The sequence below is a fragment of the Ochotona curzoniae genome, unplaced genomic scaffold, assembly GCF_017591425.1.
Source record: "Ochotona curzoniae isolate NIBS_2020 unplaced genomic scaffold, NIBS_Ocur_1.0 contig_899, whole genome shotgun sequence".
NCBI lineage: Eukaryota > Metazoa > Chordata > Mammalia > Lagomorpha > Ochotonidae > Ochotona > Ochotona curzoniae.
In genome coordinates, this window is record NW_024466605.1 from 7,414,490 (window position 1) to 7,430,231 (window position 15,742).

General features: G+C 37.7%; 1 protein-coding gene across 1 annotated transcript in view; it reads right to left on the reverse strand.

Annotated features, from left to right (window-relative positions):
- Positions 1-15,742, reverse strand: part of WRN (WRN RecQ like helicase) — a 104,694-nt gene that overhangs the window by 32,443 nt on the left and 56,509 nt on the right. Inside the window, exons 20-22 of the mRNA XM_040994217.1 lie at positions 9,802-9,983; positions 3,225-3,326; positions 2,869-2,961 (exon numbers count right to left, since the gene is read on the reverse strand). Coding sequence (XP_040850151.1) covers positions 2,869-2,961; positions 3,225-3,326; positions 9,802-9,983 — 377 coding nt within the window. The remainder of the gene's footprint in view (positions 1-2,868; positions 2,962-3,224; positions 3,327-9,801; positions 9,984-15,742) is intronic.

A 15,742-nucleotide genomic window follows, 5' to 3' on the forward strand; every position in this document is an offset into this window, starting at 1 on the left:
GCATCAAGCAAGCCAACTCGGAGGATTACAGCTTGGAAGGTACCGCTGAATGGATTCTACAAATGCCAAACTTCCACACTAGTTTATGTTTGGAAAAACAAATTGGTCCCAAAACACTTTAACTTAAAAACAGAAAATTTCCTGTGCAATAAATTGACAATTTAAACTCCAATGGCCATAAAACATAATCAAAGATTGTAAATTTTTCAATTATAGAGACTAGGAAGGCAAATTCTCTAAGTTATCCATTTAGGGACACTTGAAATTATCTGACACAAATGAGAATATTTTAAATACGCTGAGATCAAAAGGATTCCTTAAAGAAAAATCAGGCAATGCAGTTCAGCCACTTAATTGCTTCCCTTAATTATACCCATATTTGGATTAACATAAGAATACATTCACTATCCCAGATATATTAACATGTTGAGGGAAACAGAAATTGCTTAAGGTTATTCTTGTGATCCCATCAATAGTTTGCTTAGCTGATTGGTATTTTTTTAAAGATTTATTTATTTTTATTGGAAAGTCAGATATACAGAGAGGAGGAGAGATAGAGAGGTAGGTCCTCCATCTGATGGTTCACTCCCCAAGTGGTTGCAATGGCCGGAGCTGAGTCAATCCGGAGACAGGAGCCAGGAGCTTCCTCTGGGTCTCCCACGTGGGTGCAGGGACCCAAAGCTTTGGGATTTGCTTTCTCAGGCTACTAGCAGAGAGCTGGATGGGAAGTGGAGCAGCCAGGATACAAACCGGAGCCAAAATGGGATCCTGGCACATGCAAGGCAAGCACTTTAGCTATTAGGCTACTGAGCTGGGCCCCAATGTGAGTTTTGTTAGGATGATGTTATCAAAGATTTGTTCCATTTCATCTAACTTATTGAATTTACATCCACTGAATTGTTCAAAGCGTTCCCTCGTGTCCCTTTCGATGTCTGCGGTCTGTGGTGAATTCTCCCTTCCTTCCTGATACTGTAATCAGCATTTCCGTTCTGTCAGTCTTGCTGGAAGTTTATATCAATTTTATTGACCTTTACATTAAGTGGGTTGCAATATTTTTGTATTTCTCTGTTGTCTCTTTATTGATTATGCTCTTTATTATTTCCTTCTTCCTGTTAGCTCTTGGTTTCTTTTGTCTTTACTTGCTTGTTTCTTACACTCAATGTTTAATTACTGATTTGAAATCTTTCTTCTTTTATAAGTATTTAATGCTATAATCTTCCTTCCATTAATGCATTAGTTCCATCCCATACATAATGTATTTTCATTTCATTCAATTCAAAATATTTCCTGTTTTGCCTTGAGACTTCCTCTACAACCACAGATTATTCAGAAGTATGTTATCTAATTTCCAAGGTTTGGAGGCCTTCATGTTACCTTTCTGCTATTGCTTTCTAATTTTAATTATGTTACATTAAAAAAAATACTTTGTACAAATCTTTAAAATATATAAGGTTATTTGAGCCAGAATATGATCCCTGTTTGTGACTGTTTGATCTACATTAGAAAATAATGTGCACTCTGTTGCTGATGAGGGAGTGTTCAATGAAAGTCATTTGGATGCGAGACGCTGAAAGTCCTGCTCACTCTTTGTACCAATTTACTAATTATTGTCTACCAACTCTATTGACTACTAAATGACAACCACAGTTGCAGATTTCTCCACTTCTCCATTCAGTTCTGTTGGTCTATTTGTAAAGTATGTGCACTATTTACTAAGTATGTACATATAGGATAGTGTCTTCTCAGTTGTGTTGTTAATTTCATATGTCAAGTTGACTAGGCTATGGTGCTCAACAGTTTTGCTAAACACTGACTAGGTATTAGTGCAAAAAAATATCTAGTGAAAGGGCCCAGTATGATAGCCCAGTGGCTAAATCCTCAGTTTGCAAGTGCTGGGATCTCCTATGACTGCTAGTTTGTGTGCTAGCTGCTCCACGTCCCATCCAGTTCCCTGCTTGTGACCTGGGAAAGCAGTGGAGGACGGCCCAAAGCCTTGGGACCCTGCACCCACGTGGGTGACCCAGAAGAAGCTCCTGGCTCCTGGCTTTAGATCAGCTCAGCTCTTACTCTTGTGACCACCTGAGGAGTGAACCAGATGTTTCTCTATACCTTCTCCTGTCTGTATATCTGCCTTTCCATAAAAATAAACAAACCTTTAAAAAAATATGTCGAGTGTATGTGATCAACATTTACAGTCAGTTGATCATAAGTAAAGAGACTCAACAAATAAAACATCAACTTCTACCCAAGTATCCAGCCTGTCAACCTGAGGATTTCGGACTTGCCAGCTCCCATCATTCTGTTAGCCCACTCATTAAAATTAGTCCCCAACTCTTCTTTCCCTTGCTCCATTTTCAGCCCCATTTTATATCATCAGCGGTCCTGTTTGTCTGCAGAACCCAGATGGATACACTGATGAACTGCCTCTTTGGCATCATGTAACATCCTTATTTATCCATGGTAATAGTCTATGCTCTGAGGTCTCTATAGCCTCATCTTAAAATAACAGATCCAACTTGCTTTTGGTCAGGGTTTTTATGATATACGGAACATTTCATTTTTTAAAAATCTACCTATATAATTATACTTGTAGAGAATTTCTTAAAGTCAGCATGTAGGATAGGGTCACTTTTTTATGAGGTCATTTACATGTAATATAAACATCAATAACTTTAGATTTATGTCTACCATTTTATTACTTTATAAATGAAAACATTCTGATATAGTTTGCCTTGTCTTGCACTAAAACAAATGAATTACTTTAAAACACTAGAGTACATCTCATTCAACAAAGATTCAATTAAACATTAAATGAAAATAAATAAATACACACTTCTAGAATGTACACCTGTAAGAACAAACCTTTACCTGGATCTGCAGTTATCACAGCACTTTTCACTTCCCATTATACCAAACGATGCTCTTCGCAGTTGCTTGTCCTCAAAATGAGACAAGATAATCCTATTCGAGAAAAGAACAGAACATGTACACGTTAAATTCACTGCCAGAAATAATGAGGTAAAATCATCATCGATTGATTCACCTGGAACTACATTATTTGACTTCTGTTTACTAGACATAAAGAAGCTTTGCCTTTAAACTCAGTTTACACATAACATAAATTAAATAGTTTCTAAAATATGATAAATTACTTAGCAAAACATTTATCTTAAAAGGGTATCATCCATAAATCCATGTTATTAATGATATAAAATAATACATACTGACGCCTACATCTGCTGGAATGAAGGTATTTTTCCATCTTCGCCAACATCTGTAATTTGTATAATCTAAACTTCTCATCACGTATCTCCATAAGCAGGTGCCTGTCAATTAAAAATATCCATAGGACTATGTAAAGCTGATTTAGCAACTTTGCTACTATTTATTGTCATTCCAAAAACACAGAGGAAATGTTTCAGGGCATTGGTCTAGGCAAAGATATTATAAAAGTGACCCCCCATTCTATGAAGCCAACATCACCTTAATCCCAAAACCGGACAGAGAACCATCAGAGAAGGAAAACTACAGACCTATTTCTCTGATGAACATTGATGCTAAAATTCTCAACAAAATCCTAGCCAATAGAATTCAAAAAATCATCAGACAGATCATTCATCCGGATCAAGTAGGATTCATCCCTGGAATGCAGGGATGGTTCAATATTCGGAAATCCATAAATGTTATAAACCATATCCAAAAACTGCAAAACAAGAACCACATAATAGTTTCAATAGATGCAGAAAAAGCCTTCGACAAAATCCAACACCTCTTCATGCTAAAAACTCTAGCCAAAGTAGGCATAGACGGGAAAATCCACAACATAATCAAAGCAATTTATGAAAAACCCAACGCCAGTATCATACTGAATGGAGAAAAGCTAGAACCCTTCCCACTGCGATCTGGAACAAGACAAGGGTGCCCGCTATCACCACTGCTATTCAACATAGTCCTAGAGGTACTTGCAGAGGCCATAAGACAAGAAAAAGAAATCAAAGGCATACGTATAGGAAACGAAGAAGTCAAGCTTTCACTATATGCAGATGACATAATCCTATACATAGAAAAACCAGGAGACTCAATACAGAAGCTGCTAGAACTTATACGAGAGTTTGGCAGAGTGGCGGGGTACAAAATTAACGAACGAAAATCAACAGCCATAGTGTACGCAAATAACACCAAGATGGAAGAAAATCTAACCAACAGGATACCATTCAAAATAGCTGAGAGAAGTATGAAGTATTTGGGAATAAATCTAACCAAAAGCGTAGGAGACCTATTCGAAGAAAACTACAAACTATTTAAAAAGGAAATTGAACAAAACCTCAAAAGATGGAACAACATCCCGTGCTCCTGGATAGGCAAAATCAATATCATTAAAATGTCTATACTGCCACAAGCAATATACATTTTCAATGCAATTCCAATCAAATTGCCCAAAACATTCTTCACGGAACTGGATACAATGATTCAAAAGTTCATCTGGAAACACAAAAAACCACGAATAGCTAGAACCATCCTGAAAAATAAGAAGTTAGCAGGGGGAATCACAATCCCGGACCTCTGGACATACTATAGAGCAGTGGTTATCAAAACAGCCTGGTACTGGCACAAAGACAGAAAGGAAGATCAATGGAATAGAATAGAAGCTCCAAAAGGGAACCCACACAAATACAACCAATTAATCTTTGACAAAAAGACCAATGACAACTCAAGCAAGTGGGAAGGCCTCTTTAGTAAATGTTGTTGGGACAACTGGCTGATAGCCTGTAGAAACAAAAAGATAGACCCACATCTATCACCATACACCAAGATCCAATCTACATGGATAAAAGACCTAAACCTACATCCAGAAACCTTCAAACTCTTGCAAGAAAATGTAGGAAATACCCTGCAACACCTAGGAGTAGGTCCCAACTTTCTAAGAAGGACACCAAAAGCAATAGCAGTTGAGAACAGAATAAACAAATGGGACCTCATCAAACTAAGAAGCTTCTGTACAGCAAGGGAAACAATCAACAAAGTAAAAAAGCAACCCACAGAGTGGGAGAAGATCTTTGCACACGATATAGGCGATAGGGGGCTAATTTCCAGGATATACAAAGAACTTCAAAACAACCAAAAAACCAAAACGAACAAGCCACTCAAGAAATGGGCACGGGAAATGGGCAAACATTTCACAAAGGAACAAATCCAAATGGCAAACAAACATATGAAAAAATGTTCCAGCTCCCTAGCAATAAGGGAAATCCAAATTAAAACATCGATGAGGTACCACCTAACACCAGCAAGATTGGCCCACATAAACAAGAACACCAACAACGCCTGCTGGCGAGGATGCGGGGAAAAGGGAACCCTACTCCACTGCTGGTGGAGCTGCAAATTGGTACAGCCTCTATGGAAATCAGTCTGGAGAACACTCAAACAACTCAAAATCTGCATACCATATGACCCAGCAATAGCACTCCTAGGAATATATCCAAAACACCTGTTTTACGACAAACCAACATGCATCCCTATGTTCATTGCAGCACAATCAGTAATTGCAAAAACATGGAAGCAACCAAAATGCCCATCAGCAGAAGATTGGATAAGAAAGCTTTGGTTCATCTACTCCATGGAATACTACTCAGCTATTAAAAAAAACAAAATGCAGTTCTTTGTGGCTAAATGGGCACAACTGGAAACTATAATGCTAAGGGAAATGAGTGAATCCCAAAAGATTAGATACCACATGTTTGCCTTGATTTAATGTGTAATTTTTGTTTGGTTGTTTGTTATTTTTTGAACCTGTCATTGATACTGTCTCAACCCAGATGTCTCGAAGAATGGAACTTGCATTATTTTTAACATATTGTTTACCCAATACTATGTCAATTAATTCCATAATGTTGTATAATGATACTGAGGCCTTGTTGGGGCTTTTAACTGACCGGATCTTTACTCTGTTAGACCTATCTTCAGACCATAGAAGGTCTCCCCAAGAGGCCACTGAACTTATCTGGACAATAGGACACGGAACTTTATGCTAGGCATGTGTTTGCAAGCAATGAATCTCAACTGAACTTGATCTATGGTTATGCAACAAGGTGGAGGAATCCACCATGGGGGGAGGGGTGTGGGAGGGGTGGGGGGAATCCCCAGCGCCTATGGAGCTGTACTACATAATACAATGTAAGCAACAATAATAATATAAAAAAAAAAGTGACCCCCAAAACAAATAACAAAAGCAAAAATTGACAAACAATATTATATCAAACTAAAAATTCAATATTAGCAAAGATAACAATTGATTTTACAGACAACCTACAGAATGGAAAAAAAGTCTGAAACCATGTACCCAATAAGGAATTAAAAACCAGAGAACATAAGAACTCAAACAACTCAATAGTTGTTTTTTTTTTAAGTCTGGTTTTCAAGTGAGCAAATTAGGCTGACATGGCATAGTGAACTAGGCTATCATCTTTAATGTTGGCTTCCCATATCAGAGCACCAGTTAGAAGCACAGCTGCTACGCTTTTGATAAAGTTCCAGCTAATGCATCTAGGAAGGCACTGGAGAATGGCATAAGTACTTAGGCCCCTGTCACCACTATGAGAGACCTGAATGAAGCTCCAGGATCCTAGATGACTCCCAGCCATCGTGGCCATTTCAGAAGTGAGCTAACAAACAGATCAATCTCTCTCTACATGCCCTGCAGGCCCCACCCCATGTCACTCTCTCCTTCAAATAAATAAATAAATAAGATTTAATAAATAGTAAGATGGACAAATGACATGAACAGATATTTCTTAAAAGGGGATATGCAAATGTCAACAAGTACATGAAAAACATTCAGCATCACTAATCATCAGGGAAGTGCAAATCCAAAGCAGAATGAGAGATACCATCTCACTCCAGTTAGGACAATTACTATCAAAAAGAGGAACAGTATCAAATGGAAATGAAGATGTGGAGAAATAAGAATTCTCATACACTATTGGTGAAGATGTAAACCAGTTCAAATGTTGCAGGAGACAGTGCAGACGTTCCTTTAAAGCACTACTATACAGTGACCCGCAATCCCACTGTTGAGTACGTATCCGAAAGAACCAAAGTATGTCAGACACATCTTCTCTCGTGTATTTATTGAAGCACTATTCACAAGAGCCAAGGAATGGAATCAATCTAGATTTCTATCAATGGTTAGGATAAAAAAATGTGTTATACATATAAAATAGAACATTACACGGCTACAAAAAGAAATTCTGTCACTTGCGGCATTATGAGTGAAACCACAGGACATATGTTGAGTGAAGTGAGTTAGAAAAAGAAAAAGATCTCATTTTTATGTGGAAGCTAAAATGTTGATCCCAAAGACGAGAATGAGATCATGGTCATCAGAGGTTGGAAAAGAACAAAGGAAGGAAAGATGGACCAAAATGGTTATTGACAGGTTAAAGCGAGCTGAATAACTGTGACTGTCAGCAATTAACTGCATGCTTCCAAACAGGTAATAGAGACCATTCGGCACAAGGAGATGATAGATGTTTGAGGTGATTCACAAGTTATTCTGATGGGATCATGACACACTGTATGTAACTATTAAATGTCATACTGTATCATAAGATACGTACAATTATTGTATTTCAACTTAAGATAATATGCTTTAAAAAACTAAATTTAAAAAAGTTACTTCTGTCACTCAGACACATCTCTCATATTCCTTGTGAATCAATGTTACCCACAAGAGATAAGGAAATTTTTTTTGTTTTGAAAATTACTTTTGAAAGAATCCTACTTATGCTCAGAAATCAGTTCTTTAACTGCCTTTAAAAAGTTATGATGAACCCTAAAGTTCTCAAAAATGTTGATTTATGACATAAAACTGAATTGATCAAACTGTTAAATAAAACTAAAAATGTTTATTCATTTTTTAAGAAGTCAATGCTGTTATAACTCATCCTGACTCTGTTCATTTCCCATCTTCTGTGAAGAAATCCCATGAATACCAAATACCAGATGATGACAATCTCCTAAATGGCCTTGTACCTTTCAAGAATAAGTAAAAGTCTAGACTGAATAGGTGTCAGGTATTTCAAAAGCACACAATGATTTACTGGTAATATCCAAGTGATAATACTTATCCTCAGCAAGATGGACCTCGCCCACTAACACACTGACTATCTAGCTTTCTGACTGAGCAAAATAAATCTGTACAACTCTGAAGTTCTGGAAAAGCAAAGTGCACAAATGATCAGTTACTTTAAAAGCTTTCTTGTATTTTGATACCACCAATCACCAGGCTTTTCCAGATCATCACCTGACTCCAACCACCGTCTGGTTCTACTGCTGACTCTAGTTCCTAGATCAAGTATAATCACAGTAGGGGCCCACATAACTGGCTAATCCTCCGCCTTGCAGTGCCAGCATCACATATGGGCATGGAACTACATTTAATCCCATCCATGTCAATAACAAATTTGAGAAAATAAAATAGTAAATCTCTAATAGCAAATCAAATTAATACTTATTCTTCTTGTGGGACTATAAAAATAATTAAAATGCACTATTCCACAGCATATATACAATTCAAAAGCTTCTTGAAATGTCTGAAAACAATGTCTTTAACAGGACTCAGTTGGAGCCAGTGAAAGATTTATGGAGGTAATACTGTTTTGTAAATTATTCCATTGAAAGAAAATATTTGAAGAGTTATTTGGTTGGGCATGTAAGACAATACAACAAGTAAGTATAGGCATTGGGACATTGCTTATGACATGGCTTCACCAATAACAAATACTTACATAATTACTGCATGATGATTGGACAGTCTCTGAGTCTCAAAATTGGAACTGAAATTTTGAATTACAGTGATCTTCAAAGCTGAGACCTAGAGATTCTCACTTATTCTTGGCCGTTTCGTTGAGGTTTTTTTTTTTTTTTGGTTTGTTTGTTTGTTTTTCCCTAGATGAGATGTTACTACAATCACACAAATCCATCCTCAATCCTTACTCAGTTTATTTTTCACTGAATGATTGAAGTCTAATTTCCCTTAGGACAGGTCAGAGCAATCTGATACTATTTGATTGCTAATTACTAGTATTTCCTATTAAATCTAAATGATATAACTATTTAAAATATCTTTTAAGACCCAGATAAATAGAAACTATATTGATGAGCCCAAAAAAACACAATATAAAATATAAGCTGCTGATGTCCTTAGTACCTTTTACAACTGTGAATTAAATCATAACTGGGATGAATCAACTTATGTTTGATGTATTCCAATTTTAACAGTAGATACGCAACTGTATTCTATCCAATCAGTTTAAATTGATATTAACATTGGTGTCAAAAGAAAAAAGAGGATTATTCTGCACAAGGGGATGATTTCATTTTGTCTATATTACAAAAGCTACTTCTACTTCAACAAGGAAGAGTTCAAAAATACATATCAAATGTTTTTGCCAATTATATAAATCTCCCTTTTTTTTTTTTGCCAATTTCAACTTAACTCTCACTTCCTTAAAAAGGTATTACCAGACCATATATACTCAGTAAACACAACATATCATTACACACTCTCACTACTGAATGAGACAATACAACAAGTATTGTTGTATTGTATCTTCATAGAAGTTAACACAATTGTAATTTCTTTCACAGCAGTAAAATTCAAACATATCTACAGGATCTTCTTAGAGTCCTCTGTTTGTTTCTTACTTTAAATGCACTCACAAATCACTTGAAATTTTGGACACTGACTTGAACACCTTCTTAGAAGGGAATATGTAAGTTGGAAGCAATAAACGTTTTTACCTATTCAAGTTCATGTCTCCCGCGGCCCACAGTAGGTGACAAGAACTCTGAAGTCCATCCCGGCCAGCTCTACCAATTTCCTGGTAATAGGATTCCATTTCCTTGGGAGTACCGTAATGAATGACTTTGCGAATATCAGCTTTATTAATGCCCATTCCAAAAGCAATGGTAGCTATGACACACTGAAAATGAAAAGCACCAATTTGGGATACATATTTAGTGGAACCAAAACCTTATATTAATACCCCCTAGCAAGAACACCTTGGTCATTAACTAGTTAAAGTAAATTGGATTGAACATAATTTCCATCAATTGCAGGTTAAAAAAAATTACCATCCAATTTACAGATTTAGGATTGTTGATCACAAACTGGGACTTACGTTCTCTTTGTACAAAAATTTTAAAAGTAGCAAATATGTGCTGGCACAATGGCACAGCACATTAATCTTCCACTTGCAGTCCTGCCATCCCATATGGGCACTGGTTCAAGTCCTGGTTGTTTCCACTACTGATCTAGCTTTGGGCTGATGTGCTTAGAAAAGTAGTGGAGAAAGCAGAGCAGAAACAAAATGGCAGAATGAGGTAAGGACATGTTTAAACAGACAGAGAATCATTAGCCAAAGTGAAGCAGAGGTTGTGGTCCTAGGAAATAGGAGAGGATAGGCCAACAGCAGAGGAACACCTGGAGAACCATGGATATGAGGAAGCAGCAGAGCTGTGTTGCAGTGACCAGATACCTCTTTGGTGGTTGGCGGTCAGCTACCGGAGCTCCAGGTAAAAAGGCAAGTTGAACAGGAGCTCAGGAAGTGAATCCAGGCTTAGACCTGCCCATCCCACTGATTTGCCTGACTTGACCATGAGAAGCAGAGTGGCAGAGCCCAAGCAGGCAGGTGCAGGAGCAGGGTGAGCTTCACAGCTCAGACCCCTCACCAGTGCCACATGGGACACCATTTTATGTACTGAGCAAAACTGTGGGGCTGGAGGGACAACAGAGAGCTGTATATGCCCTGAGCCAAGAGCAAGCTCATTTTTGGCTCAATGCATTCACTGTACTGGTCCCATGGGGAAAACAGTAATACAGGCTCCACTCAAAATAGGTCCAGGTGGCCTCCACACCTAATGGACAGTATGCCCAGACTTCCACCAGTGCCACATCAGGCATCATTCTATGTACTATGGAAAAGCCTGTGAGGCTGAAAGAACAACAACAAGTAGCACAGGTGCTGAACTGAGAGAAAACACATTTCCAGCTCAACACAGTACACTGGTCTCACAGTGAAAACAGTACAGGATCCACCCAAAATGGGCCCAGGTGGCTCTCAGATCCAACAATCAGCAGATTCCAGCAAGTAAAATACCATTGGCAAATCAGCGATTTAGGACAGCTGGCACATCCCTAATGCTGGGCACTGCTCAAGTTGGGAGTGGAGAAAGGCTATGCAGGCAAAAGTACAGTCACAGCAAAGGAACATAGGTGGTACAAAGCGGTGAGACTAGAGCCGGGGCTGTGGAGACCACAGTGAAAATCTAGCACAAGAGCCCAGGACTAAACTCACTGGAGGGAGTGTAGCACACAAGTGACTGCAAATGAAGAACTGGGTACCAAATGCAATCAATAAAATCGACCTGTAGATCAGCTTAGAAACTGGCCTTAAGGAGAGGAATCTGCTAACCAGAATAGCAACGACCAAAAGCAAAAGAAGAGACAGAGGCACAATGAATATTACTGATGCCTCCCCAACAAAGAAACAAAAGCATTTGTGAACCTCAGAGTCAAAGAAATGGTGGATAAAGAATTTTTAAAATGTGGTACAAAGCTTTGTAACAACACGAAGCACACACAGGAGTTAAATGAATTTAAGGAATATAACAACACAGGAGATAACAACTCAAACAAAATCAAGCCAAATTATTAGAAATGAAAGATATAATGCAGCAAATGAAAAATTCAGTGAAAAGCTTCAATAATAGAATGAGCAAGGCAGAAGAATCTCAGAATTGGAAGACATTTCTTTCAACAATGCAGAAAAATTAAAAAATCTGGAAGAGAAACTCAGTCAAGCTAAGAAAAGTATACAAGAATCAAGGGACACTGTTAAAAAGCTGAATGTAAGAGTTATGGGAGCTCCAGAAGGCACAGAAAGAGAAGTTGGGTTTAAAATGTATTCAATGAAATGATAAAGAAAAAGTTCCCCAATTTGAAGAATTAGGGAATAGAATACAGGAAGGGCACAGAACTCACAACAGAGTTGACCAAAAGAGATATTTGCCACAATGACATGATAATCAAGCTCTCTTCAACTGAACAAAGGGAAATATCCTTAAATATGCACATGAAAAAAATCAATTAACATATAGAGGAACCCCAATTAGACTCACTGCTGACTTCTCACAGGAAAGTCTACAGACCAGAAGAAAATGGAGCGATATATTCCAGATTCTAACAGCAAAAAACTGTCATCCAAAAATTACTTAGAATCAAAGCTTTCCTTTGTCTTTGAAAATGAAATGAAATTCTTCCACAGCAAAATAAAGCTCAAAAAAATTGCCTCTTCCAGACCTACCGTATAAATGAGAATTAAAAGATGTTCTCTTGACGGAGAAAAGGAACAGCACTCACCAAAACCAAAGGAGAACGTGGAGAACATCCAAATAAAACAACAGAAGAAGACTAAATTAAACAGTGAACAACCCATTGCTAAAATGACAGGACTAAATTACTACCTATCAATATTAACCCTCAATGTAAATGGATTAAACTCATCAACCAAACGTCATACATTAGCACACTGGATCCAAACACAAAACCCATCTATCTGTTGCCTACAGGAGACACATCTCACCAACAAAGATATGCAGAAACTGAAAGTGAAAGGATGGAAAAAGATATTCCAGGCTAATGGAAAACAAAAATGAGCTGGTGTAGCCATTAAAAATTAAATATTAAAAGAGATGAACAAGAACACCACATAATGATCAAAGGATTCCACTCAGCAGGAGATCCCCTTACTAGTTTCATTTCTAATTTTACTTGGTTTTCCTCTCTTCCTTTTGTTTGCTAGTCTAGCTAAAAACTTGTTCTGTTCATCTTAACAAATTGCTCGTTACAATTTGTAGTTTTTTAGTTTCAATTCCATTTATTTTTGCTGTGATTTTTATCTTTTCTTGCTTTCTTTTCATCTTTTTAAATAAGTCCTTGAGATACATTATTAGATCTTTTTTTTTTAGATATTTTGATGCTAAGCCCCTGATGTTATAAATGCCCCTGAAAAATAACCTGGCTTTGGATTGGCTCAGCTCCAGCTATTGCAGCCACTTTAGGAGTGAACTACAGACAGAAAATCTTTCTCTCCTACTCTCTGTAAATCTGTCTTTCCAATAAAAATAAATGAATATTAAAGAAAAAAGAAGCTCCTTGCTCTAAGTTTCAGATCAGATCAGCTCCAGCTACTGTGGCTGTTTGAGAAGTGAACTAGAGAATGGAAGTTTCTCTCTGTCTCACTCTCTTTCTCTGTAGCTCTGACTTCCCAAGCAAAATAAATAAATCTTAAACGAAAAAAAGTGCATAGAGTGGTTCCTACAAATACTTACAGATGACTTATCAAAGTGGCTCTTCTAATACATTAAATAAAACTTACATATAATTATGAGGCTTCCAGTATCCTTATCTAATGGCATCTCAGCATTTTCTAAGACTATTCTTCCTGTATCTATTATGTATGAATATAATGAGATAAGTTACATGACTTAAATAAGTGTGGAGGGAAAAATTGGTGGTAAGCATATAGAAAACAAAAAAAAAAAATGGAAAAAAGCAAAAAGTCTTGCTAATGAGATCAGAAAGAAAAATAACTATGATATACCACACTGACTAGAGATAAAAAGTACTTACAAAGTAATAAGCATATAAATTCTATATATTGATCTAACCAATATGCTATCTAACTGCGATATGGGGAGGAAAGGAAGTAAAGAAACCATATAGAGAAAAGAAAAGTAACACTTGTACTTTCATCTTCCTAACTGGAGAGTCCACAGACAAATCCTAAAACTAACAAACAGACAAAAGATCAAGTAAGAGAGCATAAGCAAATTATGGCAAAGTATGATGGTAAGCAACAGATGACTTAGCTACAAGAACCACGCTTGGGAAACAGGTGGGGAAGGCACAGAGGGCTGAAGCCTTTTATTGTAAACAACAGAATGGTTTTTAAGTTTACCTGATAAAAATTGAAGTGCCCACTTATGAAGCAAAACAAGAAGGTATGTGCTAAAAAGGATCAGAATGTACAAAGTAAGAAAGGAGAAGGAAGAGGGGGAAAGGTAGGAGGAAAAGCAATTAATATTTTCCAATAGAATAATTCAAGCAAATTTTGTAAATTCTCACTTCCCCTTTCTCCCTCTCCAGCCTCCCGCTCCCACTCTATTTTCTTCCATATTATTATAGTAGTGTAGGACAGACACTAATTCTAATATTTTTATATTCCATACTGCTGCTAGTTACAGGGTTACAACTTAAGATCCTGGGCCCCTGTCACCAGTTTCAGATTCCTGTTCCAGCCCTAGCTTTTATGCGCACTGAAGAGAGAACCCAAAGAAACATCTCTATCAATCTCTCTCTGTGCCTCTCTCTGACTTCCAAATATAAATTGTTACTGATGTAATGTTGGGGCTTTCAATTGATAGGGATGATACTCTTTCGGCTGTACCTTCAGACCAGAAACTGTCTCCCCATGAAACTGATGAACTTATCTGCACAATAAGATGCTGGACTCTATGTTTTGTAGATGCTTGCAAGGAAAAAAAATCTCAACTGAATTTGATCTGTGGTGATGAAACAAGATGGAAGAATCCACCATGGGGGGGGTGGAGCGGGCTTTGGGGAGGGGAGGGGGGAATCCAAGTGCCTGTAAAACTGTGTCTCATGATGCAATGTAATAAAAAAAAAAGTAAAAAAAAATTTACTATGTTTTCAGACAGTTGTACACTACAGCATGACTATACACAGGTGAATATTACAGGCAGTACACACAAACCACACTGATCGGAACAACATGGACTTATGCTTGGTAACACCTATGTAGCACAGGGAGGGCTGGACAGTGAGGAATACGCCAGAGCCCAAGTTAAATTCATCTTACTGTGACAGGAGGACTACTGCACAGGCTTACCATGACAGAGTGAATACATGTCAACAATACTCATATAACCCAGTTTAAATCGTTCCAGACACTCTAGGACACCTGCTGAACCAGGCCATCCTTCACAGGATTCTGAGCTGAACTTACACATCAACTTCCCTTCTTCACTTTTTCTCCTTCAGAGCAACCCTCCTTGGTGTGCCATCTAACATTCCTAACATACCCTTTAACTTGCTCAAAGACTCGGAATAGTCTATCCCAGCACTTTCCAGACTGTTCCATAGCCTGGATTATTTTAGAGATTGAAAAGCTCTCAGATTCCCTTTATACTCATGTCAACTAAAACTACAATTACTCTACTTATATTTTTTCTAATATATACAATTTCATTAAAATTAAAAATGTTCAGGCTAGAGTCAGGCATCTTGGCAAGCAGGTGCATTTCCTGGCGCTGGCTCCTAGATGCAGCTTCTTGCAGACCTGGGAAACAGCAGTGACGGCTCAAGCAACTGGACTCCACCCACCCACGCGGAAGACCTCAATCGTGTTCCCGCATCCCAGCTTTGCCCAGGTCCAGATCCAGCTGCTGCAGACATTCAGAGAGTGAACCAGAGAATGGGAATTTTTTCTTTCTTCTGGTCTTACAAATAACAATAATTAAAAAAAAATTCCAAGGCTAAAGTAATCATATGGGACAATGATTGCATCTAATTGCATCTTCCTGGACAAGGGCTACCATTTATACTAGTCTGGGACAGTTGATTTACATACATCTCTCTCGCACTACACACTACACACTT